A 25706-nucleotide genomic window follows, 5' to 3' on the forward strand; every position below is an offset into this window, starting at 1 on the left:
CGGCGCGATGGCTCTCTGTGAGCGGACGGGTGGGCTACTGTTGGCTATAATAGGCTATAATAGGCTATAATAGGCTATGTATGCACACACACACACCTCCCCAGTGGTGCCCTTGGCGGCCTCCCAGCGCTCCCTGGACGCCGCCTTGGCCTGGTCCCAGGTCTGCTGGGAGGAGGTGGACACAGTGTCGTAGGCCCTGCACCCAGAGGGAAAGGCGGCAGGCAGGGGGAAAGGCGGCAGGCAGGGGAACTGAGCAGCGTGGTGCAATTCCCAGCTGTTGCACTGCACCGCACAGTGTGGCACAGCACTGCACAGCACACAACAGTACTCTTTATGAAACAGCGCAGTCCCCCTCGCCTTCTCGCCCACCACGAACGTGGAAGGGCCACTGAACAGCCGTTTTGAGGGACAGCCGCCACCCCTCCCCTCCCCTCCCACCCAGCAACTGACGCTTGCCTGCGGGCCTGATCCTTGGCGGCCTCCCAGCTCTCGTTGGTGGCGTCCTTGGTGCGGTGCCAGCGGCCCCAGGCCGAGCGCATCCAGCTCTCCCACCCGGCGCTGGCGGCGGCGCCGGCCTGCACGGGGCGCAGCGCCGCGGCAGGCAGGCACATGGGAGGGTGCCGGTGCATCGGCAGGGGTCCAGGCACGGGGGAGCTGCTGGGGTTTGCTGGGAGCTACATGTGCTCCGCAGCAGGCAGGAACGGGTGGCAGCAGGCAGTGACGAACCCCACCTGCTCCGCGGTGCCCCTGCCCGCCTTCCACTGATCGTGAGCTTTCTTCTTGGCCTCGTCCCAGGTCTGCAGTGGCAGGCAGTGGCGGAGACTGGCACACACGTTCAAACACGAGGGGTTGATAGAGTGGAAGGCCACAGGCATGCAACCCAAGAAGAGGAGCAGTGCCCTGCACAAACGCCTCCCCTCCCTGCACCCATGCACAAGCCACCCACCTCCCCACTCTTGTCCTTGGTAGCCTGCACAGGGCGGACAGCAGCGCGTGCAGGGCGAACTTGGATGAAAGCCATGCATCTCAGTCGATGTCCCATCAGCCAGCTGGCCCCTCTGCCACCCACTCTGCCAGCTGCCCGCCCCCCTGCCTTGTGCCCAAGCCACCCCCCGCAGGCCCAGACACCGGCCATGCTTTGCAGTACCTATGAAAAAAGCCCGCAAATATAAGCTTAGCCCACCTGCCACTGGTCCCAGGCTGAAGCCATGGCGTCGTCCCAGCCGCGGTTGGCGGAGCGCCAGGAGGAGTAGAAGGTGTCGCGGGTGGCGTCCCAGGTCTGCCCCGTCTTGTCCTTGGTGGCCTGCACGGGCCGGCGTGGGGGTGGGGGGACAGCGGGGTGGCAGGGTGGGGTGGCTGCCTGGTGGGGCAGGTGTCGAGCAAGGGGCAAGAGGCGACAGCATGTGGCGATGCTGCGGGGAGTGGGGCGCGGGGTGTAGAGCGCGCAATCCTGCCACGCCACGCCAGCAGCTGGGTCTGGAGGCAGGAGCCCCTAGCAGCTGTTTGCGGCTGAGCCAGCAGAAACCCTCCACAACAACTTCTTGGAAGAGTACACTCTGGCAGCTGGCTGTGGGCAGGGGCCCATCAGAGCCAGAGTGTTAGACCGCCAAACAACCCAGCACAGCACATCCCAGCACAGCACAGCGCAGCGCAGGCCCCCAGAGCGCGGCTTGCCTGCCAGTTGTCGTAGGCGCTCCTGAGCGCCGAGTCGTAGCCCGAGGCGGTGGTGTCCTTGGCATAGTCGTACCCGCTGTAGGCCTTGCCCTCAGCGGCCTGCAGGGAGGGTGGGTCCGGGCGGGGGAGAGGCGAGTCAGCGGCTGGCCGAGGGTGTGGTGAATGGGAGCCGGGCACCGGCAGGTGGGGCCAAAGGGGCGGCGCAAGGGGGGCGTCTGGAGGTTGGGTGGCAGGACACCTCAGCAGCGGGGGCAGCCACTTGTGCCCACCGCAAGCAAATGCACCCCACCACACAGATAGGGGGGTGCCCGCCCACCTTCCAGGTGTCCCATGCAGCACGCTTGGCGTCGTCCCAGGTCTGAAGCGGCAGCAAGGCGCCGGCAGCGGCAGCAGGTCAGCTGAGACACTGTGTCTGGCAGCACGCCAAAAGGGGCTGGCTGAGGGCTGCCCGCGCCAGCAGGGCGAGCGCAGCACTCCAGCACATGTCCAGGAAGCAGCAGTGCATGGACGCAGCGCAGGCGGTACAGCCACGTCTGTACCGCCGGCAGCCCCTCACCTGCTTGCTCTTGTCCTTGGTGGCATACCAGTTGGCATATGCACTGGCCAGGGTGGCATACCAGCTGTCGCGGGCCTTGTCGGCAGCCCACCCCGCGGTGCCTGCAGCGTACTGCGCCGCGCCGGAGGCGGCGCCTGCGGCGGCGCTGGCGGCAGACCCGACGGCGTCGGCGGTTGCGCCTGCGGCATCCTGTGGGCAGGGAGGCCAGGAGGCACAGCACGCACAGCGGGGCAAGGCAACAAACTGTTCTTCCAACGGGCACAGGGTGCAGTGCACGCCATGCGCCATGCTGCTCTCTGCCACGCCACCCAGCAGGTGTGCAGGCAGGTGGCAGCAGCCCACCTTGGTGGCCTGCATGGTGCGGGCGGGCCAGGAGACGGTGGCAGACCATTGGTCCCAGGCGGCGCGCTTAGCCTGCAGTTGGAGCGGCAGTGCACAGCCCGTGTGCCTTCTGTTGGCCAGGCGCTGGCGGCAGCGGTGGCAGCGGCGGCAGCGAGGTGCAACGCATGCATCCTCGACCACAGGGCAGCTACCGCTGGCACAGCCACAACTGAGCCCCTGCTGCCCGACCACTGCTGCGCTGGGGCCCACACCCCACCACATAGCAGCATCCACACCTCAGCATGCCATTCAAGGGCGCCCCGCCCCGCAACGCCCCGCCCCGCCCCGCCCCAGCCCACCTCGTCCCACGTCTGCTGGCCGCCCTTCTTGGTGGACTCCCAGGAGCGGTAGGCCGCATCCATGGCCTGGTCCCAGCTCTCGCCCGCAGCGTTCTTCATGCCGGCGGCCCGGTCGTAGGCATACCTGCAGGGAGAGTAGTTGGGGAGGGCAGGGGGAGGGTCAGGAGCAGGGGAAGATGGTCAAGGAGCACGGGTGGAAGGAGGGAGGGGCAGATGGCACGAGGGAGGGAGAGCTTGCGGGCGGGCGGGGGTCGGGTGATGAGGTGCACAGGGCAAGGGAGGCGGGCGGGCACACTGCACGAAGAACCCCGAACGGCCACAAGGGCGGCGGCTTGCCTGGTGGCGTCAGACGCGGCGCCGGAGGCCTGCACGTAGCGGCAGCGTGGTGGCAGCACGCCTGGTATTAATCCACCAAAATGCGGGTGCAGCAAGCCAGTTTGTCGCCGCACCAGCAGGGCTGAAGGGAGAGGGTGCTGTGCAGGCAGCGGCACAAAACGCAACCCACGCACCATCCTGGGAACGTCCCCTAAGCCAGCAGGCCAGTGCCACACGACAACTTGCAGCACCACCACCAGCAGCAGCAGCAGCAGCGGCAGTGCTGGCCCTCCAGCACGCCCCTGCCCACGGCTGGCGCCGGCGCCCCACACCCACCTGCGCTCCGGCCTGCTCTGCGGAGCCCCGCACCAGTCCCAGGCTGGACTTGATCGAGTCCCACGTGCGCGACAGCACGTTGCCGCTCCTGCAGGGTGTGGGGCCAGGTAGGGTGGGTGGTGGCGCCGTGCGAGCCACCAGCAGGTCTCAGGCAGGGCAGGCCTCGTGGCCTTGTGGCCTGGTCTCGCGGCACCCCTAGAAGAGCGATCGGACTGGCCACTGGGAGGGCCTCGCAGTCCCTCTGAAGCTCCTAGCCCTGGCGCCACTGGGAGGTCCCCGCACCTGGCATGCCCTCCACGCGCCCCGCCACCAGAGTCACCTCCCTGCCGAAGCAGCGCACCTGGCCGTCCCCAGCCTCTGGCAAGGAGGCGGGCTGCCAGAGGCTGAGTGCCCCAGGCCAGGTGCCCTACTTCGGCAGGGAGGTCACTCTGTTGGCGGGGCACGTGGAGGGCAGACTTGCGGGCACGCCTGCTGGGCCTGGTGCCCTCCTCCATGCCAGTGAGCCCGACGACCCCCCGCACCAAGTCGCCGGTCGCACCCGTGTCGACTCGCCAGGTGTGAACGCCCAGCGTGCCTCCCGCTGCACGCACCCTGGTGAGCGCCTGTGCCGCCACGCCCTTTGGCAGCTTGGGGCCGCCGGAGCCCCCCTCCGCTGGGTACGGCTGGGAGCCCATGTGCAGCATGTGGTTGTGTGTGCCGCTGAAGATCTCTGCCACAGCGCCAGCGTAAGCGGCGATATAGTTGAGGACATTCAAAGACTCACTAAACAACATGCTGTATATGGACTCCAAACCATACCCAGCAGACAGGGTCCCCAAAGGCTGGGGCTAGGTGCTGGCGGAGCCAAGCGCAGCGAGGACCAGCCCAGAAGGAGCCCAGCGATGGCCGCGGACCCCAGAGGCTTATGCTGGCCGTCGCCGCCGAGCGCAGCACGACCACAGCATGCTCGCAGCGACACCCTGCACCTCCTGCTCTGCCCCCCAGCCAGGCCTCGCCACGCGGGTGGGCGGTATCCCTTCCAGGATGGATGCCGCACCCTGGTGCATGAGAGGCAAACTTGGGAGCAGTAGGGAGGTGGAGAGGTGGAGGGCGAGCAGCTCTCTCACCCCTCGCTTGCTGCGACTGCAATGCCCCACCTGGGTGCCTGCCCCACTTCCGAGCCGTCGGCATAGCGCTCATACCGCTCCTCAGTCTGGCGGTCCCACTGGTGAGGGTCTTGCAGGTCGTGCTGCATGTGCTTCCAGGCCTCCCGCGGGCCCTCCAGGTGCTCCCCCTGGCTGCCGCCAGCAGCCTCGCCGCCACCACCCTGCCTGTGCAGCAGGGCGCCGCACACGCACATGAACAGGCTGCAGGTGTGGTGCGGTGCCCTGGCTGCTCAGCAGACATGTGAGGTGGCCGCTTGCAAGCGGCGGGCAGATGCCTGTCCTGGCGTCCTGCCCTGGCAAGGTGGCTCGTGAGCCCGGGCTGGACACCAATCAAGCCATGGACAGCCCAAAATGAATTTTCAAAGGTGGCCGTTAGGGACTCATGCTGCCCGGTGGTGCCACGCAGCACACAAAGAGGACGCCTGCTGCCACAGCTGGCTGGCACTGCTTGCCGGTAAAAAATGTGCCGGGATGGAGAACAGCAAGGGGGGAATGTGCCCAAGCCAGGCTGGCAGCCCCACCACTTCAGCAGATACGCAGGCGCCATGCTGCTCCTGCTGAGCTTCACACTCACAAACTAGAGACGGCAAGCAAGCTACACCCCTGGCTGGAGATGGCGAGCAGCAGCTTGGAATGGAGCAGCGGAGGGCTTCCATGCCGAGCAGCTGCTGTTAGATCCACGGTGATGTAGCTCACACGTTCTCCAGTTTCTGAAATCGAGCTCTTGCTGCTCACACATCCACAGGCAAGGGGCAGGGCTGCTATCGTTTGCTGACAGCGCGCTGCATGCGGGCGCCTCTGGTGCAGCTGGGGAGGCAGGCGCCTGGCCCCAGCTCTCGCCAAACGCCACAGGCACCCCACTGTGCAGTGCTGAGTGGAGAAGGGACGAGGGCCTGGCAGCCAGGACGGGATCACTTCCAAACACAGGCGTGGCGTGGGTGATCCCGTCCGCAGCTGCCTCAGGTGATCAAACCTCCCCCACCCAGCTCACTGCAGCAGTTCGGCGCCTGGACACCCCCGCCCGCCGGCAGCAGCCCCCCCCTCACGTGCCCTCCACACAATGGCCCCTCACCTCTCCCCTCCCTCTCCCTCTGCCAGACTGACACGCCCGGCCCAGCAGCAGCTCACTTGGGGTGCGCCGCCTCCCAGCCCGAGCCGCCTTCCTTGCCCTGGGCAGCCCGCACCCGCACGTATTCAATCTCCCCGGCGCCGCCGGGCATCGCCGCCTCCGCCTCCTCTACCTTGTGCCCGCCCCACTCTGCAGGGCCAGGGACACAGGTGGGCGGGCAGGCGGGCAAGCAGGAGGTGAGGAAGGAGTGGGGCGGTTGAGAAGGTAAACAGAGTCGAAAGGCAGCGCAGCGCAGGGCAGGGCAGGGCAGGGCAGGGCAGGGTGCCCGCCAGAGGCAGGAACCCCTCCCAGATGCCCCACCCTACCGCAGGGCCCAGCCTGCAGACACGGCACGGCTGGTGCATGGCAGCCCCAACCAGCACTGCGTCAGCGCTCTCTGTGCAGCCTGAGCGCTTGCGGCAGGCAGGCACCTGCCGGCCCTCGGACCCGCCCACCGCTCACCCGATCCGATCTTGTCTCTCACATTCTCCACCACGTCTCCCACCTTGTCCTTGGCCCACCCAGCCATGCCTCGCGCCTTCTCTCCATCAGCCTGCGCGCGGCAGCGTGGCAACGGCTCGCAGACGTCAGGAGCAGTGCGGCGGCGGGGGCGGCCGCGCAGCTCGCTGCCCCCTGGCAACGTCGGACGGCATGCAGGGCCGCGCAGCGCTGCCTGCCTTGCCTTGGGGGCTGCCCAGGCGGTGCTGGCTAGCAGGCCGAGCAGCACGAGGGCTGTGGCCGTTGGTCTCATATTGCTGCCTGCTGCGGGTGTGCCTGGCTCGCTCAGGACGACCTTGGAGTGGCTTTGGGAGGAGAAGGGAGAGGTGAAGGAGAAGGGAGAGGCAGAGCCAGCACAGCCTGCATGAGGAGCGTCCAGTCACCAGCACCCCAAGGGAAGCTTCTGTGCACCTGCCTCATTCTCATGTCCATCTGGGCCGGCCTATCTGCCAGCTCAAAGGCTCCCACACCCTGTTTCTCCAACTGTTTCTCTCCTCGTGTTTCCTCCTTGTGCCCCCTTGCTGCTCCTGGCTCTAGTCACACGTGAAGCTCCGACAACCGCTCACCATGCAGACCACCCTGTCCCTCTCTCGGCCGGCCCTTCGCGCCGCCGCGGCCCGCCCAGGCGCCTTCACCGCCCGCCGCCTGCACCAGGCGCGCCCCCTGGTGGTCAAGGCTGCCCCTGGGGTGAGTGCGCCGCAGGTGGCGGCGGCGGCGGCGGCGGCTGTGACGCAGTACTGTCGCCCGCCCCTGCGCGCATCAGCCTCTCGCTTGCTGCCAGCCCCCCAGCATTGCTGCGGGCCGGGTGGTGCCAGCTCCTGGCTCGCAAGCAGCAGCCCTGCTGATCCCATGCGCTGCCTGCCGACCCGCCCTCGCCTTTGCCCCCCCGCCCCGCCCGCAGGACGAGTCTCTGGGTGACAAGGCTAAGAGCGCTCTGGACTCCGCCAAGCAGGCTGTCAGGTGGGGGTGCTCCTGACACTGAACAGCAGCAGCCATGACAGCCGGCGCATTGCCAGAGCATTCACGCCAGCGGCATGGCGCCACGGTGTGTGTGTGCGGCACCACCGGCTTTTGCTGGCACCGGCCGGCGAGCGTGCCTCCTCGCCTCCCTCTCACCAGCCCGCCGCCTCCCGCCACGCTCGCCCCTCCCACCTTGCTGCCCTTATTGACGCCCCCTGCTCCGCCCCCGTCCCCGCAGCGATGCTGCCGGCAAGGTGAAGGAGACAGTGGTGGGGACGGCGGAGGAGGTGCAGGAGACGGCGGAGGATGTGGGCAAGGAGGGGCGCGAGAATCTGGGCCGCGCCAAGCAGAGGGCCGACGGCGCGCTGGGCGGCGCCCAGGAGTCTGCCAAGGTAGGCGGCTGTGGCTGTGGAGGGCACCGGACTGTTTTTTCCTAGGCTTCACAGCCCCTGGCTGCCGCAGCCATGCACTGCCGCCTGCTAGTGCCTGCCTTGCCGAAGCCCGGCCTGCCTCAGCCAGGCTGCTCCCACAGCTTCCGCCTCTGCTCCCCCGGCCTGCCGCCGCGCGCAGGAGACCTACGGCAGCGCCAAGGAGCGCGTGGAGGAGGCTGTGCAGGGGGCCAGGGAGAAGGCTTCCGAGCTGGGAGGCCGCGCCGAGGGTGCAGCCAAGGACGCCGGGCGCAATGTCGAGGGCGCCGCCAAGGAAGCCGGACAGAATGTCGAGGTGGGGTGCCTGATTCGGGACTGGAAGCCTGCTGGGCATGCAATGGGGCCCGGCTGGGCTTCGCCCTGTGGCATGGCCGGGCTGCGCTGGGCAGCTTTCATCCGTCGCCAGCCACCGCTGCTGCCGCTGCGGCGCTGCTGCGCCAGGCCACCGGCTGGGCCGCATCGACAGGCCTTCCCTGCCGCACGCCTGCCTGCTGCAGGGTGCTGGGGACGCCGCATCTCGCCACGCCCGCGAGGTGGCCGACGCCGCCAGCGAGAAGTTTTCTGACCTCAAGGTGGGCCTGCAGCCAGTCGGCACTTGCTCGGACAGCAGCCGGGTGGCTGCTGGGCCAGCAGCAGCGGGTAGCATGCCTGCTCCCTGCCCCCCTTTGAGGAGCCAGCCCAGCAAGTGCCAGGGGCAAGGGCAGGGGCGCTCCGCGCCACGCCGCGCCGCCGTGTGCAGGACCCTCACCCCGGGTACCGCACCTCCTGAGCCGGCTGGCTCCCGGGACGCCAGCTGGCTGGCTGGCTAGGGCCAGGCAATGTGGCAGCCCCGCCGTGCTTGTTCCCGCTGCGCGCAGCTGTGCCCTCCACATGCCTGCCGCAGCACGACTGCGCCGGCTGTGGCACCTCCCAGCCCAACCTCCGGCCTGCCTGCCGCGTGTGCGTGCTCTTGCGCTGCTCGGCTGCAGGGCGATGCGCGCGAGGGTCTGGGGCGCGCCAAGGCCAAGGGAGAGGATGTGGCGGATGAGGCCCAGGGCAAGGCCCAGGAGACTGCGGAGAGGCTGAAGCAGTGAGCAATGAGCAAGGCGTTGCCAGCCTAAGCTTAGGCCAGCCAACCGAGGGAAAACCCAGGCTCTGATAGTGTCCTCCGTGCTTGATCTATGAGCGCCCCACACACCGCCCGCCCTGCCTGTGCCTAAGTTGCTGGGGCTGTATCCGTTGGGGTTTACAAGTTTACCTGCCATGATTGATAAACGCAGCGGCTCGCTGTAAGTTGTGTTTGGCTTTGGCGGCAGGCGAGGGCGAGGGCGAGGTGGCGGTGGCGGGCGCCACGTCAGCGACGATGAACTGATAAAAGAGGTACACGAGCGGGGCGGTGGCAGCATGCCAGAGTGAGTGGGCGTCCAGGGCGTGCCAGAGGGGTGGGAAGTCCAGTACCTCCAGCGCCATGCAGGCGTTCACCAGCAAGATGAAGGCGAGCAGGTGGCGGCGGCCCGCGGGCGCCGTGGCGGCGGCCCACCCCAGCCACAGCGCCGACTGCGCCGCGCCCGCGGCGATGCACACCTTGACGTGGTAGGCGTAGTCGAAGAGCACCAGCAGCATGAAGCGGAAGTGGGAGGCCAGGAAGGCGGCCAGCGGGGCGGCCGCCGCCAGCATGGCGGCCGCCGACCGCAGCCGCGCGGTGCGCACCAGGCACAGGAACAGGTTGAAAAATATCAGCAGGGCGGCGGAGAAGTAATCCAGGCGCTCCGTCAGGCGGGTGTCTCGGCTGTGAAAGACCGCAGACCAGAGCCAGGCGTTGATGGACAACGCCATGTAGCCGCCCCACAGCCAGCGGTAGGGGTAGCCGCCGCCGCGGGCCGCCACCTCGCCGCCGCCGCTGCCGCCGCCGCCGCGCTCCTGCCGCCGCCCCTTTGCCTGCCGCTGCCGGCCCTTGCCCAGGGCGCGGCACAGCCGGACAAAGCGCGCCAGGCAGTGGGCGTGGGCGGCCAGGTTGAGGAGGGAGAAGAGCACGGCGGCCGGCTCCTGCATGCCCATCCAGCGCCGGAACGGCCACTTGCCGTAGTATTTTTGTACTGGCCCTGCGTCCGAGGGCCGGCTGCGCTCCATCAGCCACATGCAGACGTAGGAGCAGTCTGCGGGGCAGTCCCAGCGCCACAGCGCCAGCGCCAGCGGCCGCGAGCCGCTGGGCGGGTCGGTGAGGTTGAAGGTGCGGCGGCGGCGGCACAGCGGGCTGCACTGCGTGCGGATGTCGGCGGCGGTGGTGTTCGCGCGCAGGCCGCGCCGCCCGCGCCGCGGCCCGGCTGGCGCGGCTGCGGCCGCAGCCAGCACGCTGCCGCAGCCAGTGCGCGTGCAGAGGCCCTTGCAGCGACGGAAGGCCACCGCTCGGTCGCCGGGGCTGGCCGCCGCGCTGGCCAGCAGGCACAGCAGGCACGCCGCCAGCAGCGCGTGACGCGCGGCTGCCGCTCCAGCTGCGCTGCTTCCCCGGCCCCACGGGGGCGCCACATCGCCTTCCGCTGCTGCTCCTGCTGCGGTGTGCCGCTGCCGGCCGCCACGCGCGTCGCTGCTGCTGCTGAGGCCGAGGCTCAGGCCTGCGCCGTGCCAGCTGTCGCCAGCACACGGTGCAGCTCCAGCACCTCCAGGTTCCAGTGCATCATGCGCTGCGGGGCCGCCTCTGACTCGCATGACAGGTTGACCAGCTGCAGGAGCAAGGGTGGTAGAAAGCAGCAGGGGGAGGGCACTAGGGCAAGTGCAGGGTGTGTGGCTGGGTGCAGTGCCGCTGCCCCTGACCGTCGGAGCAGGGCGGAAAGGAAAGACTGCCCCTGGCGCCTGGGTGCTGAAATCTGCGCAGCACCCGCCAAGCGCACACGCATCCATGTGCCCATGGATGCTGCTCCCGCCTCCCGCCTGCGGCCATCCAGCCGCTGCAGCACCCACCTTGTGTGGCTTGACGTGCAGCTTCTGGCCCTTGGCTACCACCTTGCCTATTACCAAGATGTAGTGCCCAACCTGCATTCCCGAAACCCGGCAGCGAGGGTGAAGTGGAGGCCATCCCGATGACCGACCGAAGAGAGCAGGCGGTGCTGCGGCGTGCGGTGCCGCTCAGATCAGAAGGCAGCAGCTGCAACGACAGGCGTGCCAGCCCACCCCCACCTGCACGCTCTCAAAGTCGACGCCGAGTTTGGCGCTGCTCAGCCCAAGCAACACGTCGGCGGTGCCGGTGCCGTCGTCAAGCTTGAGCACCGATCCCACCTTGGCCCGCACCGTGCCCTGCGGCGGCAGGAACACAGCCGTGCTGCTGGAACTACCTCCCTGAGCCTCGACAGGAGCGGGCACGACACAAAGCGGCACCTCACTGCAAGCTGGGGGACGCCTTGCAAGCTGCAGCGCACCTGCAGCCAGACTCGCTCAAACGTGATGGGCAGGCCGGCTAGCTGGAACCCCCCTTCGGCGACAGGTTCTGCGCTGAGCAGGTGGGTCAGAAGCAGCTTGGGCGCTGGGGAGCCCTCTGCCTGCATGAGGTGAAGCCAGAACGAGCAATCTGACTCCCGGGGGCAGCCATGAGGGCGGCTGGAGCCGACGGCAGGACGGGGGCGGGACGCGGTTGCACGGTGGCGGCAAGGGGGTGCAAGGCAGGCAATGACTGGATTCCATCTGCCTGGACCTCTCGGCTGGTGCTGAGTTTGTCTGCAGCCCACTGCCAGTGCGCTGTTTACATCATCAGCCGTGCCGACCATGCCCGCCAGAAGCAGCAACCGTCGGCGCTGAGTGTGTGCAAAGCCCATTTCAACTCAGCCCTGCGTCATGCGCCATGCTGACAGGTCGGACCGTCCAGCATGGTCAACTGTCCTTATAAATACATGTGCGCCGCTTCCCCGGACCCAGCGGTAGCGGCGGCTGTGCCTGCGCCGAGGACAGGCGAGTGCCCCATGCAACCTGGTGGCATTGTGGCGCTCGGCCCATCAATTGCTGCATATTTCAGCCATCGTTTTGCATTCCCAGTCCGCTGCGTGCCGCAGGGGCTGTGCATGAGGGATAGCTACCACGCCTGCTCACGTGCAGCGCAATGGTCGCTGACCAGCCGCTGTGCCACTGCAGCAGCAAGCTAGAGCTCCAAGAAGTGGCCGAGGGCCGCGACCTGGCTTCTATGGAGCAGGCGGTGCAGCAACTCTTGGTTGGGGTGGGGGAGGACCCGGCGCGCGAGGGCCTTATCGACACGCCCAGGGTGAGCGGTAGATGATGGCGGCAATTTGGCAGCACGGCGCCGCTGGTTGGTGGGAGAGCAACCGCCGGCGCCCCCACCCCCCCCACCCCCCTCAGGGGCCCGGCTTAACGCCAGAATGGTCCCTGCTTTGGCTTCTGCAAGCGGTGGCCCAAGGCCTGGTTGGACATGACCCGGGGTTACCGGCAGAGTGCCAAAAGTGGGGCGGTGCTTGCATGCCACAAGCAGTTGCTTTCGCTGCCGCTGCCGGGGCTTCGGCAGGGCTGCTGGGCCCGGCTTGGGCGCAGCCCTCACGGTTCGTTGGCCCGCCCTCGTGCCACGGCCCCCGCCGCTCCCCGCCTGCAGCGCCTTTGGCACCGCGCTGTTCCATGAGCCAATCGTGGCCGCTGGCTCTGACGGCTTAGTCATCGTGCGGGACATTACCTTTGCCGCGCTGAGCGAGGCCACGCTGCTGCCGTTCCACGGGCGCTGCCACATCGCGTACGTGCCGCGGCGGGGCGTGGTGCTGGGGCTGTCCAAGCTGGCGCGCGTGACCAAGTGCCTGGCGGCGCGCCTGCAGACGCAGCAGCAGTTCACGCAGCGGCTGGTCGCGGCGGTGCAGGAGGAGGTGCACGCGCTGGGCGTGGCGGCGGTGGTGCAGGCGGTGCACCTGGGGGACGGCCCCGCGCCGGCCTCGCACACCACCACCGCCGCCGCCGGTTGCTTCGCAGACCCCGCCTCGGGCCAGCTGGCGGAGTTTTTGGCCCTGCTGCGGCTCAGCGGCCACGCGCTGGCGGGCTTTGGGCCGGCCGCGGAGCCTGCGGGCGCAGCCGAGCAGCAGCAGCAGCAGCAGCAGCAGGTGGCGGCCACGCCGGCCGGCAGCAGCATGGCGGCGGCGGCAGACACGCTGCTGCTGTGCGTGGGAGAAGACCCCAGCCGCAAGGCAAGCCACCAGCGCTGCAAACTGTCTGATACGCCTCGCCTTCCGCAGCCCAACCCGCCAAGTTCGTGTCCACCTGCCTGCCTCTGGCAGCATCCCTCGCTGGGCTGCATCTGACGCGGCACGCTTCTGCCCGCCGCCGCCTGCCCCGCGTCTGCAGGGCCTGAAGGGCGGCTCCGCACGCTACGCCAGCTGGCTGCACAGCGCGACGGCGGGCTACCGCATGCAACTGCCAGACGCGTCTTCGGCGGCGGCGGCGGCGGCGGCGGCGGCGGAGCTGGGGCCGCCCACGCCGGACGACCCCTCGCCAGACCCCTCTGATGCTTCCTCTGATGACGTGTCGGCTGATGCTCCCTGGTATCTGGCCCTGCGGGAGACGGCAGAGACGGGGGCCGTGTACGTGGCCCGCGGCTGCTGCAGCAGCGGCCAGGCCGCGGGCACGCCGCCCCAGCAGCAGCAGCAGCAGCAGCGGGAGCGGGAGCAGGAGGAGCAGCAGCTGGAGGGCCTGCACACCTTCAGCGCCCTCTTCAGCTCCCAGTGCGAGCACCACCTGCTGCCCTTCTACGGCCGCCTCAAGCTGGCCTACCTGCCGGCGGACGGCGGCGGCGGCGGAGCAGGAGGAGGTGGCGCCAGTAGGGCGGCACTGGCGCACATCGTGCAGATGTTCTCGAGGCGGCTGCAGGTGCAGGAGCGGCTGACGCACCAGGTGGCAGACGCAGGTGCGGGGTGGTCCGGGCTGGCCTGGGCTGGGTAGGGAGCCTGTAAAGTCTGGGTTGTTGTCAGAATGGTGCTCAGTTCCGGCAGAGCAGCTGGCCCGCATGCACGGCCGCCACAGCAGGGCCCTGCCGCCCCTGTGTGGCATGCGCTGGTCGCGCTAATGCCGACAGCGTTGGTTGCCTCTCCTCGCCCCTCTGCAGTGACGGCCGCGCTAGGGGCGCGGGCGGTGCTGGTGGTTGTGGAGTCTGCACACATGTGCATGGTGGCGCGCGGCGTGGAGAAGCATGCGAGCACCACGTTGACCACTGCGGCCCGCGGCGCCTGGGCCGCCGATGCTGTGGCGCGGGCGGAGGCTATGGAGGCCCTGCTCGAGGCCCACCCCCACCCCCACCTGCGGTAGCTCTTGCTGCGGTGCTCCCACCAGCCGCTGGTCAGCCAGGCAGTCGTGTTGCTGCTCTCTCTTCAGCAGAGCTGCAGCAGCAGGCAGGCCTGTCCGAGGCGGGCTGCAAGCGAGCCAGTGCTTGTGATCAGCTTCACTTGACATCTGTGTCAAACTTGAAGCGCCGCTGTCCAGTGTCCCCAACGAACGACCCCTTGCTGCTTTCTGTTCCTCCCCTTACCTCCGCCTCCCCTCTCTGCACTTTTTGCCTGCGCCCCCGCCCCATCAGCCTTTTGCTGTCGCATTGGAGGCCCCCGGGAGGCCCAGCCATTTATTCATTTTATGCGGCCTCTGCCACCCAACCGTAAACGCAGCAGCGCCCCACGCTTCTTTAACAGATCATGCAACCTTGGTCATGGATGTGAGAGCCAGGGCTCACAACTGCCATGTGAGGGGGGGGAAGGAGGCGCGCGCTCGCCGGCGCCTTGTCATTCAACTGCCCCGCCGCCTCGTCATCCAACTTCCAGGCCTATCTTGACCAAATCTATAGCCCCGCCTCCCACCAGCGACCGCAGTTTCGTTCATCCCCAGCAACGTTCGTCCCCAGCAGGCCTCTGGGCTGGCAATGCAGGCATCCCTGTGCACCCAGCTGAAGGCCGCGCAGGCGGCCGCGCCTGCGCAGGCTGTTGCTCGCCGCCCGCTCGCCGTGGCTGCTGCCCTGCCCGACAACCGCCAGCCCCTGCGCTCTGCCGGCTTGGCCGTGGCTGGATGCCTGCTGGCCTCCCAGCTTCTGATGGCGCCAGGTGAGGGCCGCCGCCGTCCGCCGGCGGGCGCACGCAAAGGCAGCTGGCCCTCGGCATCTTAGTCGAGTCTCGGCAAGCCGTTGCAGCACTTCACCGCGAGGCGTGGCCCTGGCACTTGGCTGCTGCTCTGCTACCCACACAGCCCGCCTGCCGTGGCTGCAGCGTGTCCTGCCTCTGCGCATGCCCTCGGCTTGTCCCAAATGCCGCGCTCTCTCGACTGCTGCACCGCCCCTGCCCTGTACCCAGCAGTCTCCCTGGCGGGCGAGCCTGGCTACAAGGGCGTGGTGCCCTCCACCGAGAAGGACCAGCCCGCGCCCTCCACGGCACCTCTGTCCGGCCCCTCCTCAGGCACCGACGCAAAGAACCCCTTTCAGGTACACGTGCCCCCTGCTCTCCCTCCGCCCGTGCCTCCCGCCCTCCCTGCCCATGTGCCGGCAACCGCAGGCACCGTGCGGGGCATGTGCACAGCGTGCCACATGCGTGTTACAAGCTGCGGGATGTGCACGCTGCCACACTCATCCACACCAGCCCTGCCTCCATTGCCCGCCTGCCTGCAGAAGCGCGCTGCTAAGCAGGCAGCCGGGGACCTGGAGCAAGCAGACAGCGCCAATGCCGCACGCAAGGGCACCTCCAATGCCGGCAACCCTTTCAGCCAGGGGTCCGAGGTGCCTGAGAGCACCAGGGGCCAGCTGCTGGCCGAGCCGTTGAACGTGTGGCAGAAGATCGGAAGGGCTTTTGGCAAGCAGAGCTGATTGGAGCTGCCGAGGGCTGGTTTGCTGTGTTACACTGCTGTCGATCGGCGCTTTGCTGAACCTGCAATGTAGCTTTCCGACTGATGTCAAACATGTGCCTCTGATGTTGCTTATCGACTGAGCTGATGTGCACTGGCTGCCCGAGCATGTAAGATATCTGTACCGTCAGAAAGTGGTTAAAAGTGCATCATGTTTCCTCCAGCGCACAAGCGCACACCATGCAGCCAGTAGCGGGGGGCGGCGCGAGGGGCGGGGAAGGGAGGCAGGCAGCGGCAGGCAGTTCGCCCAAGATGTGAGCAGCACCTGTTGGCTGTGTCGCCAGATGAGGACCTCGGTTTGCCTGCTGCTTCCTGTGCATTGTACGGCAGCAGCACCGACGGAAAGACCGGAACGTTTCCCTGCTGCTGCCACTGCCACCACTCAGGAGAGCGGGTCGGCGCCGCTCCAGTCAAAGCCCAGCGCCTCCAGCCGCTCGGCTCGCTCCGGCGCCAGCACGCCGCACCGCCGCATGATGCGCTGCACGCTGCACCAGTTGATGAGCAGGAAGTCTGCAGCGGAGGCAGCAGGGGCAGAACAGCAGGTAGAGGTCGGCAGCGGCAGCGGCAGAACAGCAGGTAACACACACAAATTGGCAGCGGCAGGGAGCCAAGCTACCGAGAGCTGCTGGCTGACACAGCTTGGCTGGCTGCCTGGCGGGAGCGTCCTGCCCCTCCCTGCCCTCACCGTTGGGGTGCGCCAGCGGGTAGGGCTGGCAGTGGCCGTGCCGCACGTTGAAGGCCTGCACTTCGTTGAACCAGCGCAGCCACTCCGCCGTCTCCCCATCAAACTCAAACCCGGCCGCCTGCGCCAGTGGCAGAGCCAGGGAGGGAAAGGGAGACGAGGATGGCTGACCAGGCAGACAGGCCACACCAGAGGCAGGTCAGGGAAGCTGAGCTGCAGCAACGGCGGCCAACTTGGCACAACAGCCCCCCGCGGCGCCGCCCCATCTCCCCACCTGCAGCTGCTCCTGCTTCGCCGCCTGCAGCTGGCCGCTGCGGTGCTCGGAGCGCTGCTTGGCGGCCCAGCGCGTCAGCTCCGCGTCGTCTCCATCGCGGTACCCTACATGCGCGTCGCCATACCTGCAGCGGCGACCAGCCAAGGCAAGCAGAGCGGCGGCTCAAACCAGCGCAACGAACAGATCCCTGGCACGGGCACAGTATGGCAGCCAATGCCAGGCAGCAGCCAGGGCGGCAGGCTGGATGCATCATCCCGGCTCCCTCGCACCTCTCTGCGTACTGCTGCAGCTGGCTGTACCGCCTCGCCCACTCTGCTGAGTTGTCGCTGACCAGGCCGTGCTGCCAGGCCTGCAGCCGCTCCGCTGCCGTCTCGTCCGCGCTGACCCCCGCCCCCTCCTGCAGCAGCAGCGCCGGCTGCACGAGGAGGCAGGAGGCAGGAGGCAAGCAGCGGCTCACAACCAGCATCTCAGCAACACGTACCCTGTCACCAAGGAACTTGAATTGAAACAATGCCTGCCCACCTGCTGCGCCACCAGCTGCAGCACGTCCAGCCCCTCGGAGCCCTCTGCCACCTTCATGTCAAACATGCGCTGCATGATGCTGCACAGCGAGGGGCGGGTTTCGGCAGGGGGATGCAGGTCAGCAGTTCACACTGGAAGACAGGAACAGGAGCAGGCGTACAACAAAAAGACAACTCAAGCAGGCCAGCAAGCCCCACATCGTCCGGGTGCCGGCCAGCACGGCCCGCAGGGTGGGCAGCAGGCAGGCGCACCTCCTGAAGTCGGCGCTGAGCAAGCGTGGCTCCCGCACCACCATCCACACCACATCCACACCGCCCTCGCCGCCGCCGCCCAGCAGCTGCTGCAGCGCCAGGATGCGGCGCGACACGGCGGCTACCTGCGTCCACAAAGAGAGGGTTGGAGAGGGCCAGGAAGGCATGTGGGTGGCAGGCAGGCAGGCAGGCAGGCAGGAACCACAGCCTTCCTGGGGGCCTACCTCTGGGCTGGAGCCCTGCTGCTCCTCCAGGAACCACGCAGCGCTCAGGGAGGGCAGCTGCAGCTGCTCGTACTGCTCCTCGCTCTCGCCCACCTGCAGGCTGCCCGCTGCTGCCACCAGCTGCCTGCACGGCCAAAATGGGCCAAAATAGGCAGGGAGGTGGGCAGGCAGCGGGGCCGAAGGCCACCACCAGCATCAGTCCACAGCTTGTCAACTCTAACCTGCGCTGCTGCTCGTCCACCACTCCCCGCGCCATCCAAAACTGGTCCAGCAGCTGCGCCGCCTCGCTGCTGGTGGCGCTGGCGCGGCAGCACACGTGCCGCTGCCGCTGCGGCAGCGCCTGTCGCGGCTGCCTGGTTGCGGCTGCAGGGCGGCGGGCAGCTGCACACTGGCGCTGGGGCCGCTGTGCCGCAGGCGTCTGGGCGGTTAGGGAGCCCACAGCCCGCGACATGGTGGGAGTTTTGGTTGCTCAGCAGCACTTCGGCCAGAAAGGGCAGGCGCTGAGCTGCGATTAGTGAGGGCAATGCACAAGCGATCAAGGCCAACCGAGCTCCAAACAGAGCCCGGTGAAGCTTTCCCAGCCTGCTGGCGTGGACCAAACGTTTGGTGTGAAGCACTGCTGGCCCTGTAGCATATCACACTTCATCTGCACCTGTCTACGGTACTGCTGCTTCAAGTCAGACCCCCCGCGGCGACATGCGACGGGGACACCCTCGCCTGCTCATGTTAGCCCGGCAGGCAGCAGCGGCAGAGGTGCAGAATGGGGAGGTGGCCAGCTGGGACGTGGCGCCGTGCAGCAACAGAGCCGCCTGGCTGCGGCCGCCTGGGGCCCGAGCCGCCGCTGCTGCCACCGCCACCAGCGGCGCTAGCAGGAGCGCCGCCACCCCTGCAGCAGCAGCAGCAGCAGCAGCAGATCTCCGGCAGGCAGCGCACCTAGGTGCTGCCCGCGGCATCACCAGCTCCAGCAGGGCGCAGCACAACCCGCAGCCGGCCCATGAGGAGGCGCCTGCGGCGGCGGCGGCGCCCGAAGGGCAGCGCCATGAGCGCACCTGCTGGCAGTGCGGCACGCCCCTTGCCACCCATGACCTCTTCTTCTGCCCCGAGTGCAAGTCGGTGCAGCCGGCCAGCATGGATGTCCAGTACTTTCAAGTCTTTGACATGTGAGTGTGGGGAAGCTGCCAGCAGCCCACCTGCAGCCAGCTTGGGCAGCAGGCCGGCAGGTTGCCACCCCTGCTGGCCGCCGCTGCTCTGTGCATCAGTTGTCTATTCGCGGTGGCAGGCAGCATCAGTGCGTGGCGCAGGCCTCGCCCTGCCTCTGCCTGCTGCCGACGCGCCGCAGCCTTTGCCCCAGGGGCCCCACACGCCCCCACACATCACACCCATCCCTGTCTCGTGCCACCCACGAGCCGTGCAGGGACCAGCCCGTGTTTGACCTGGATGTGGCGGCCCTGGAGCGGCAGTACAAGGGGCTACAGCGCCGCCTGCACCCCGACAAGTACGCCACCGCCTCCTCCCTGGAGCGCGAGTATGCCGAGCAGCAGGCGGCGGCTGTCAACCAGGCGTACGACATACTGAAGAGGCCGCTGCGGCGTGCCCACTACATCGTGAGCTGGGAGGGTGGCTGTTGGTTGTGGTGGTGGTGGCGGCGGTGGGTGGGTGGGACCCTTCGCGAGCAGGCGGGGGCTTCTGCTCTGCCGGGCGGCTGCAGCACCGTCTTGTGTAGCGGATGTGATGTGCTCGTCCTCTTCCCTGCCATCTCGCTGCTGCCGATGCCGCCCACCATCTCACTCCTGGGGCCCGCCTGCTCCCGCCGCTGCTGTTGCCCATCCCTGCTTGCAGCTCAACCAGCGCGGGTTTGGGGCGTGCGAGGGCATGACCATCAGCGACCCCGAGCTGCTCATGTATGTGATGGAGGCGCGGGAGGAGGTGGAAAGCACGGCGCCGCAGGACAAGGCGCGGCTGCAGGGCCTGCTGGATGCCAACCGCGGGCTGGAGGAGCGGTGCTTGCAGGTGCGGGGCTGGGTGTGTGTGCAAGCGTCTGTGTCGTGTGGGTTGGGGCTGGGATTACAGGAGCGGGCTGGAATGCATGGGCAGGCGAGCCGAAGATCTCACCTCGCGCTCTGACCCTCTGTGCCTGAAGGAGCTGGTGGCGGCGTTTAGGGCGGGCGACATGCAGCACGCCGCGGAGCTGACCACGCAGCTGCGCTACATCTGCCGCATCAAGGAGGCGATTGTGGAGAAGATGTGAGGGCATTCCGTGCCCCACAAACCGCTGTATTCTCTTCTTTTTCTCTGTAGCTGCTCAGTTGTCTGCTCAGCACAAAATGCTTTGCTTGTTTCTGCCCCTCTTCTCCGGTTTCACTGATACCCCCACCGGTTTCGTGACAACACTGCCTACCTTGCCTGCGTTCAGAGCACTGTGTAAATTTCACTTCCTCACTTGCGATCACGAAACACCCCAAGTTATTAAGGAGTTGGTCTCATGCTCAGCCTGCTGCGACGGCGCCAGCAGCGCTGGCGCCAAGCTGGCCGCCTGCACTGCAGAAGAGGGAACCCGCGGCTCCGATCTGCATTTCACTGAACTTAGCTTCGAGCGTGCTTGATTCCCGACGACCGACGACCGACACTCTTCTGCGGCGCTGTCGAACCGGCTCTGTCGAAGCCATCAATGGCGCTGAAATGGGCGGCGAGGCTGCTGATCCCGCTTCTTGCAGCTGCAGTAGTGGCCAGTGCTAACGGGGAGCTGGAGCTGAGGCCCCTGCAGGTGGGCGGGCATCTTTGCATGGAATCCTCTAGCACCTGGTACGGCTTTTCGGAACACGCGGCACGCTTGATTTCATCGAGCAAAGGGTCTGATCAGAAGGAGGGTTCAGCGATCCATTCCGTTCCGGTACGAGGCTGGCGGCGCAGGGGCTTCACCGTCGATGCCAGCCCGCCTGTCGCCAGCCGGCCGCCGCCTGCTGCTCCAGCCACACCCTGCCACGCTCTCCCCCTCCCTCTAGCTGCAGGAGTATTCCGATGGCAGGGGCTTCTTCCAGGAATCCTATGCCATCAGCGACAACGGCAAGATGGTGGGCATGCTGCGCCAGCGCCGCAGCGCCAGCGGCGGCCTCGACCCGCTGCTGCTGGGCCTGGGCCGGCGTGGCGCGCCGGGCCTGCTGCTCCCTTCCTCCTTCTGGTTCGAGGACGACTGGTTCAGGATGGACCCGTTTGAGGAGATGTGGCGCCGCCACGTGAGCACTTTCTCCCAAGCCCTGGAGGAGCACCTTCAGCTGACCCTGCCCTGGCTGCCCGAGCGGCAGACCCTGGGGGCGCGGCAGCCGTTGCTGGCGCGCGTGCTGGCGGCAGGTGCCGCCCCTGGCGATGCCGGCGTGGGCGGCGCAGACGGGGGCGGGCCCAAGCCCCGCATGCCAATGTGGGTGGATGCGGGCCCGCCCTGGCTGCCTGGCCATGGCACAGGTGAGCTTGCAGGCCCTGTCACGCCTGCTGCGAACGTCATACACTCGCGTCAGCACCTCCAGGGTGCCCGGGCAGCATACAGCTTTGCCCTTGCAGCTAGCTGGGCCTGCGGCATGAAGCAGACAGAACGCACTGCAGGAGGCAGGGCAGGCAGGGCTCAGCGCTCACTCCTCTCTTGTGCCGCCTGCTGCAGATGAGGCTGAGTGGGACTGGCACCTGCTGAACGAGCAGGGAGGGCTGAACTGGGGCCTGGTGGCGTTCGTTGCCCTGGCCAGCGCCTGTGTGGCGGTCTGGGGCGGCATCGCCTCGCAGTACCTGCGGTACCTCAGGTGGGCCCTCTGGCAGTGGCGGCAGCTGCACCGTTGAGCGTGGGGGCTGGTCACGGCGGCGCTGGCTGCCGTGCTCCCAGAGCGCCACCTCAATGCATATATTTTTGCCGTGCCCTGTCCCGCAGGAACAAGGCGCAGGTGGGCGCTCGTCGGCCCCGAGCCTTTGCCACCGCGCTGGTCCCCAACCCCAGCAGCCCGGACGTGCTGATGCCGCTGCTGGCGGAGAGCCCCAGGCCTGCGTCCCGGGGCCGGCGCGGCAGCAGCATGAAGTGCGCGCACGAGTCCCCCAAAGCTGAATTGCTGGAGTGACATGCAAATTGAGCATTACTGCCAACTGTTGGTATTGCACAGTCGTATCAAACAAAGACAAGACAGATCCTGCGCATGCAAAGAAAGGGCTCCATAACCAATATCAATACAAAAGAACTGACAGGGTGAGCAGCAGCTTGTCATCCTTGAGCCAGCCATTGTTATCAGCAACCACGTCCAGCCACGGCATGAATTTTACGCCCCATCTTCTGTCTTTGCGAAAAAACACTGGCGCACTATTGCACGCACCGATTTGCCGCCAAGGGGTCCCATTTTGGCCAGCAAGGTCGAATCTATAGCAAGAGACAAGACACCAAGCAATGAATACACTGGCAGATCCAAAACATCTCGGGTGCATGTCCAGGCCCGAGTCTTCACGCACCAACAGCAAGAGGCTCACCTGAAATTAGCGTGTAACCGCCAATCTCCCTGCCGTGCTGCAACCTGGTCCACAGGCTGTGCCTCAAGGCTCAATCTCAAGTGCCCTTCTCCTTCTGCAATAAGATCCGCCCTGACTATCCAGCGAAAGCCGTGCTGCTCCACAGCCTCAGCCTGGATGAAAGCAGGCTGCGGATACGAGGCCAGCAACTCTGATACGTTCAGTAGGCACGTATGGGCGAAGATGGCTTTGGGATCATGTAGGGCTGCCATCGTGGCAATTTTCGGCAGTGCAAGAGCTTTCGTGTCCTTCACTGCCCCAAAGCCGCATGCTAGCAGACTGGCAACTGTGTTTGCTCTCAAGCTGCCCAGATCCAGCTGATGCATGTCCACTAGCGAGGAGGCGTAGCCAGAAGCTGTCGCCAAACCGTGTGCCAGCCTCAGCACAAGCTGCGCCACCAGGCTGGCGAGCTGCAGCTGGTCGGCAGTGTGCAGCCAGCTCCCAATCTCTGCCACGCTCAACATGTCGCTGGCCGCCGTTGTCCCAACATGCTGCACCAGCTGTGCCAACAGGGTCCGAGCGTCCAGCTGGTGCGCCAGCCGCAGCACGTCTTGCAGCAGGGGCAGCGGCACCTTGCCGAAGCTGCCTGCTGCCGCCGCCTCATTGTAAAGCATCCACAAGAAAATCGCCACCGTTTTGGTTTCAAAATCCGCCAGCGGGCCCTCCAGCCGCCGCCGTTTGGGGGCACGGACCTGCGTCAAGGGTGGGTACAGGCAGGCCAGCTACAATTCAGTGAAGGCATCATGCAGAAGGCTTCAGTCAGGCTTGCTGAAGATCCTGTGCATGCAGGAGGGGGGTGAGACCATTTCATCCCCACCTCGGCGGCCACGTCCCCGTCGTCGCCGGCCCCTCCGATGCCGCCTGGAACAAGCCCCCCAGCACCCCAGCCTTCAACGACAGCAGCTGACTGTGCACTGGAAGCTCTCTGCCTTCCACCACGAGCACTGCGTCCGGTTCAAGCACATCTCCCCCGGGCAGATAAAACTGCGACGGGTAAGTAGGGTTGTACACCGCGATTTCAAGCTCTGGGAGTGTCATGGAGGAAGAGGAAACTGGTCAGCGAGGCTCCTGGCCAGGCCTTTCACGCTTGCCATCAGCGCAGCACGCAGCACGCCACCTCAGCCGCCGCAAAAAGCTTGACAACCAGCCTGCATGCATTGCCTTGAGCTCCATTGTCACAGAATGCAACGCAAGTGGCGCACCAATCGCTCTGCGCTCGACACCGTCGTCTCCTACCCCGATTTCAGGGCCTCCATCCCGCCCCGTGACTCGGATTACAGCCTGGCGGATCCCACAGACCTGTACTCAGTCTACACGGTGCTGCACATAGAAAGCAAGCAGGCGGAGTTGCGATGGAGCCCACAGGGCCGCTTCTACTACTTCCTAGCGCAGTGGGAGCAAGCAGAGACCACCGAGAGTCAGCCCCAGCAGCACGCCGCAGCGCCAGAGGGCGATGAGGACCCGCCACCGCAGGTGTGTGTGGAGGTGCCGACCCGCATGCATTGCCGTGCCTCTCAGCCCAACTTTATGCCTGCAGAGCCGATCAGGCATTGTGGATGCTGCTGCAGATCGTGCCTGAAGGCTCGGCGGCGGCGCTGCAGCAGGAAGCAGCAGCGGCAGAGCGTGAAGGCGGCGGTGGAAAGGGAGCAGACCGCCACACGCAGCAGCAGCAGCGGCAGCAGCTTCCTGAGCCACAGCAGGCAGGTGCACCACGCGGCACGAGCAGCGAACCGGAGCAGCAGCAGCAGCAGCAGCAGCAGCAGGGTGCGGCACCCGCATCCGCCGACTCACACCAACAGGCACCAGAAGCGGTAGGAGCAGCAGCGGCAGTCGACGCAGCAGCAGCCCTTCCACCCAAGCTGCGCACCCAGATCCTGGTGCCAGTCAGCAGTGCCTGTCGGCAGCTCACGCCGCGGCTGCTGCAGCGCCTGTTTGCTGTGCGAGGCGTGCAGGCGCAGCAGCTGCTGCTGGCGCTGGTAGACAGCAACGGTGTGGTGACCCGCAGGTGTGCGTTGGCTGCTGGGTGGCAGCAGGGCAGGGGCATTGGCTTATTCACCAGATTTGAGAGGGCGCCTGCGCTTTGGAGCAGGTCCTATGTCCTTTAAACCCTGCTCCCCGCCTGCCTGCCTGCAATACTTCTTTGCCGAGAGCTGCTGCCGCTCCAAAACCCTCCCAAGCGCTGCCCTGAGCTCCTGAGCCTCCGTTTGAACCTGTACTGCCTGTGCAGCTGCCTGTACAACTACATCCAGGCGCCGCTGGAGGGGCCCGGTACCGCCAACCTGGAGCTGCTGGATGACTGATGCTGGGGCCAATCCACGAGGCTGCTCGTTGTTGGATAGCTGTCTGCCCAGTTGCCGCATGTTGTGCGCTGCCTTGCTCGCTGCACATTGCAACAAACACCAACAAACACAAAAACAGACACTCCAGGATGGTGAAGGCAACTGTTCGGCAGGGTTTTAGGGCTGCGAGACAAGCAGGGAGGCTGGAGCTTTCCCCGCATGCCTCTCACTCAGCCGCCGCATGGCTCTCTGGCTCACAAATGCTGCCTGCCAATCGATCATTCGCTCCCCGCTGCCAGGGCAAAGCCTGGGTACAGCTGCGGGTTGATGAGCGGTACCAAGGCGCACAGCGCAGCATGCTCATAGTAGCTCTGCCGCGTCAGCAGGCCGCTCGTCAGCAGGCCGATGGTGCCGTTGCCACGCCCTGACTTCACCCTGCGGCAGTCGTGGCGGCGGCAACAGTGCAGTGAGAGTGGGGATTTGCAGGAAGCATGGAGCAGCGCACCACCACAGAGCACAAAGGGAGGGGGCCCGCTGCTCACCTGCCAAACACTGCATCATCGGCATCCCCCAGCTCTAGACCATCGCGCAGCATCAGCTCGCTGATTGCCGGCGGCAGCGGGAAGGTTGCAGTTCGAGCTTGGCTGGTGGCGCCGCCTGGCGCCTGCACCACCACCCACGCAAAGCACTCCAGCCCCGGCAGCGGCGTTCCCGCTTGCTGCTGGCCTCCCTGCTGCTGCATCAGGGCCTGCTCCCGCCGCTGCTGCCGCCGCTGCTGCTGCTGCTGCAGCTGCTGCGCATCCTGCGCTTGCAGTCCTGGATCAGTGCCCAGCAAAGCTGGGGATGGTGGCAGCGGCTCCTGAAAGCCCACTCCGCCCTCAATCGCCACCAGCAGGCAGCCCTGGTGCTGCGGCAGGCAGATGCTGGCCACACGGTTGCATGCACCACGCAGCGTCTCTTGATCTCCAAATGGCTGGTCGGCCACACCAGACTGCGAGTCGGCGCCTGCGGAAGTGATTCAGGGAGGCGGCAAATCAGCCAACGGGCCAGGGGGCCACTCCCCAGCCACACACACGCACCTGTCACATGGTGCTTCACCCCGGGAAGCGCCCGCTTCAGGGCCGCGGCGACGGCATTGATCTTCACGGCATTGCGAGACGCGACAACCACCGACAGCTGGCAGCAGGCAACGCCGGCAGCGGTCGCAGGCGGGCCCACCGTCTGCGGCGGGGTGGTGGACGGCATGGGAAGTTGCGGCAGAGCATGAGGGGTACCGTTTGGGCACAATGATACCAAGGACAGCAGAACAATGCCGTGGCAGCCTGTTGCCATGCAGTTGCGCAAGTTCAGGGTGTCGCCGCCGACAGGAGCAAGTGGACGGCGACAAGTCCTGGCCACCGCCATGCCC

The 25706-nt window shown here is 66.9% G+C and overlaps 8 protein-coding genes across 8 annotated transcripts; 4 read left to right on the forward strand and 4 right to left on the reverse strand.

The window, feature by feature from the left end:
* Positions 1 to 54: 54 nt before the first annotated feature.
* Positions 55 to 6732, reverse strand: CHLNCDRAFT_137414 (hypothetical protein; the record flags this gene model as incomplete). Its single annotated transcript, XM_005845133.1, has 19 exons — positions 55 to 196; positions 451 to 575; positions 732 to 797; positions 947 to 970; positions 1184 to 1303; positions 1399 to 1450; positions 1643 to 1773; positions 1991 to 2032; positions 2231 to 2419; positions 2573 to 2644; positions 2911 to 3034; positions 3211 to 3275; positions 3562 to 3649; positions 3828 to 3916; positions 4152 to 4268; positions 4715 to 4907; positions 5835 to 5964; positions 6277 to 6367; positions 6724 to 6732. 19 exons carry the CDS (start codon positions 6730 to 6732, stop codon positions 55 to 57), a joined length of 1869 nt encoding a protein of 622 aa, XP_005845195.1.
* A 147-nt stretch (positions 6733 to 6879) lies between these two features.
* On the forward strand, positions 6880 to 8773 carry CHLNCDRAFT_137415 (hypothetical protein; the record flags this gene model as incomplete). Its single annotated transcript, XM_005845027.1, has 6 exons — positions 6880 to 6999; positions 7214 to 7272; positions 7511 to 7664; positions 7843 to 7995; positions 8198 to 8272; positions 8669 to 8773. The coding sequence occupies 6 exons, from the start codon at positions 6880 to 6882 to the stop codon at positions 8771 to 8773; spliced, it is 666 nt and encodes a 221-aa protein (XP_005845089.1).
* Positions 8774 to 8933: 160 nt separating this feature from the next.
* Positions 8934 to 9851, reverse strand: CHLNCDRAFT_26223 (hypothetical protein; the record flags this gene model as incomplete). Its single annotated transcript, XM_005845134.1, has 2 exons — positions 8934 to 9566; positions 9660 to 9851. Coding segments are annotated over 2 exons (825 nt in total), but the record flags the coding sequence as incomplete, so codon positions are not given.
* A 1957-nt stretch (positions 9852 to 11808) lies between these two features.
* CHLNCDRAFT_11954 (hypothetical protein) lies at positions 11809 to 13910 on the forward strand (the record flags this gene model as incomplete). Its single annotated transcript, XM_005845028.1, has 4 exons — positions 11809 to 11925; positions 12067 to 12129; positions 12296 to 12565; positions 13803 to 13910. Coding segments are annotated over 4 exons (558 nt in total), but the record flags the coding sequence as incomplete, so codon positions are not given.
* Positions 13911 to 14562: 652 nt separating this feature from the next.
* On the forward strand, positions 14563 to 15492 carry CHLNCDRAFT_137418 (hypothetical protein; the record flags this gene model as incomplete). Its single annotated transcript, XM_005845029.1, has 3 exons — positions 14563 to 14740; positions 14990 to 15114; positions 15298 to 15492. 3 exons carry the CDS (start codon positions 14563 to 14565, stop codon positions 15490 to 15492), a joined length of 498 nt encoding a protein of 165 aa, XP_005845091.1.
* A 420-nt stretch (positions 15493 to 15912) lies between these two features.
* On the reverse strand, positions 15913 to 17934 carry CHLNCDRAFT_137419 (hypothetical protein; the record flags this gene model as incomplete). Its single annotated transcript, XM_005845135.1, has 8 exons — positions 15913 to 16040; positions 16216 to 16333; positions 16487 to 16610; positions 16756 to 16901; positions 17009 to 17087; positions 17260 to 17384; positions 17484 to 17607; positions 17705 to 17934. 8 exons carry the CDS (start codon positions 17932 to 17934, stop codon positions 15913 to 15915), a joined length of 1074 nt encoding a protein of 357 aa, XP_005845197.1.
* Positions 17935 to 18575: 641 nt separating this feature from the next.
* Positions 18576 to 19728, forward strand: CHLNCDRAFT_12745 (hypothetical protein; the record flags this gene model as incomplete). The annotated part of the gene is made up of 4 exons (XM_005845030.1): positions 18576 to 18643; positions 18898 to 19087; positions 19323 to 19493; positions 19624 to 19728. Coding segments are annotated over 4 exons (534 nt in total), but the record flags the coding sequence as incomplete, so codon positions are not given.
* Positions 19729 to 24576: 4848 nt separating this feature from the next.
* On the reverse strand, positions 24577 to 25543 carry CHLNCDRAFT_137423 (hypothetical protein; the record flags this gene model as incomplete). Its single annotated transcript, XM_005845136.1, has 3 exons — positions 24577 to 24733; positions 24841 to 25303; positions 25378 to 25543. 3 exons carry the CDS (start codon positions 25541 to 25543, stop codon positions 24577 to 24579), a joined length of 786 nt encoding a protein of 261 aa, XP_005845198.1.
* Between the last annotated feature and the right edge of the window lie 163 nt (positions 25544 to 25706).

The sequence above is a fragment of the Chlorella variabilis genome (genome assembly GCF_000147415.1).
Source record: "Chlorella variabilis unplaced genomic scaffold CHLNCscaffold_19, whole genome shotgun sequence".
NCBI classification, from domain to species: Eukaryota; Viridiplantae; Chlorophyta; class Trebouxiophyceae; order Chlorellales; family Chlorellaceae; genus Chlorella; species Chlorella variabilis.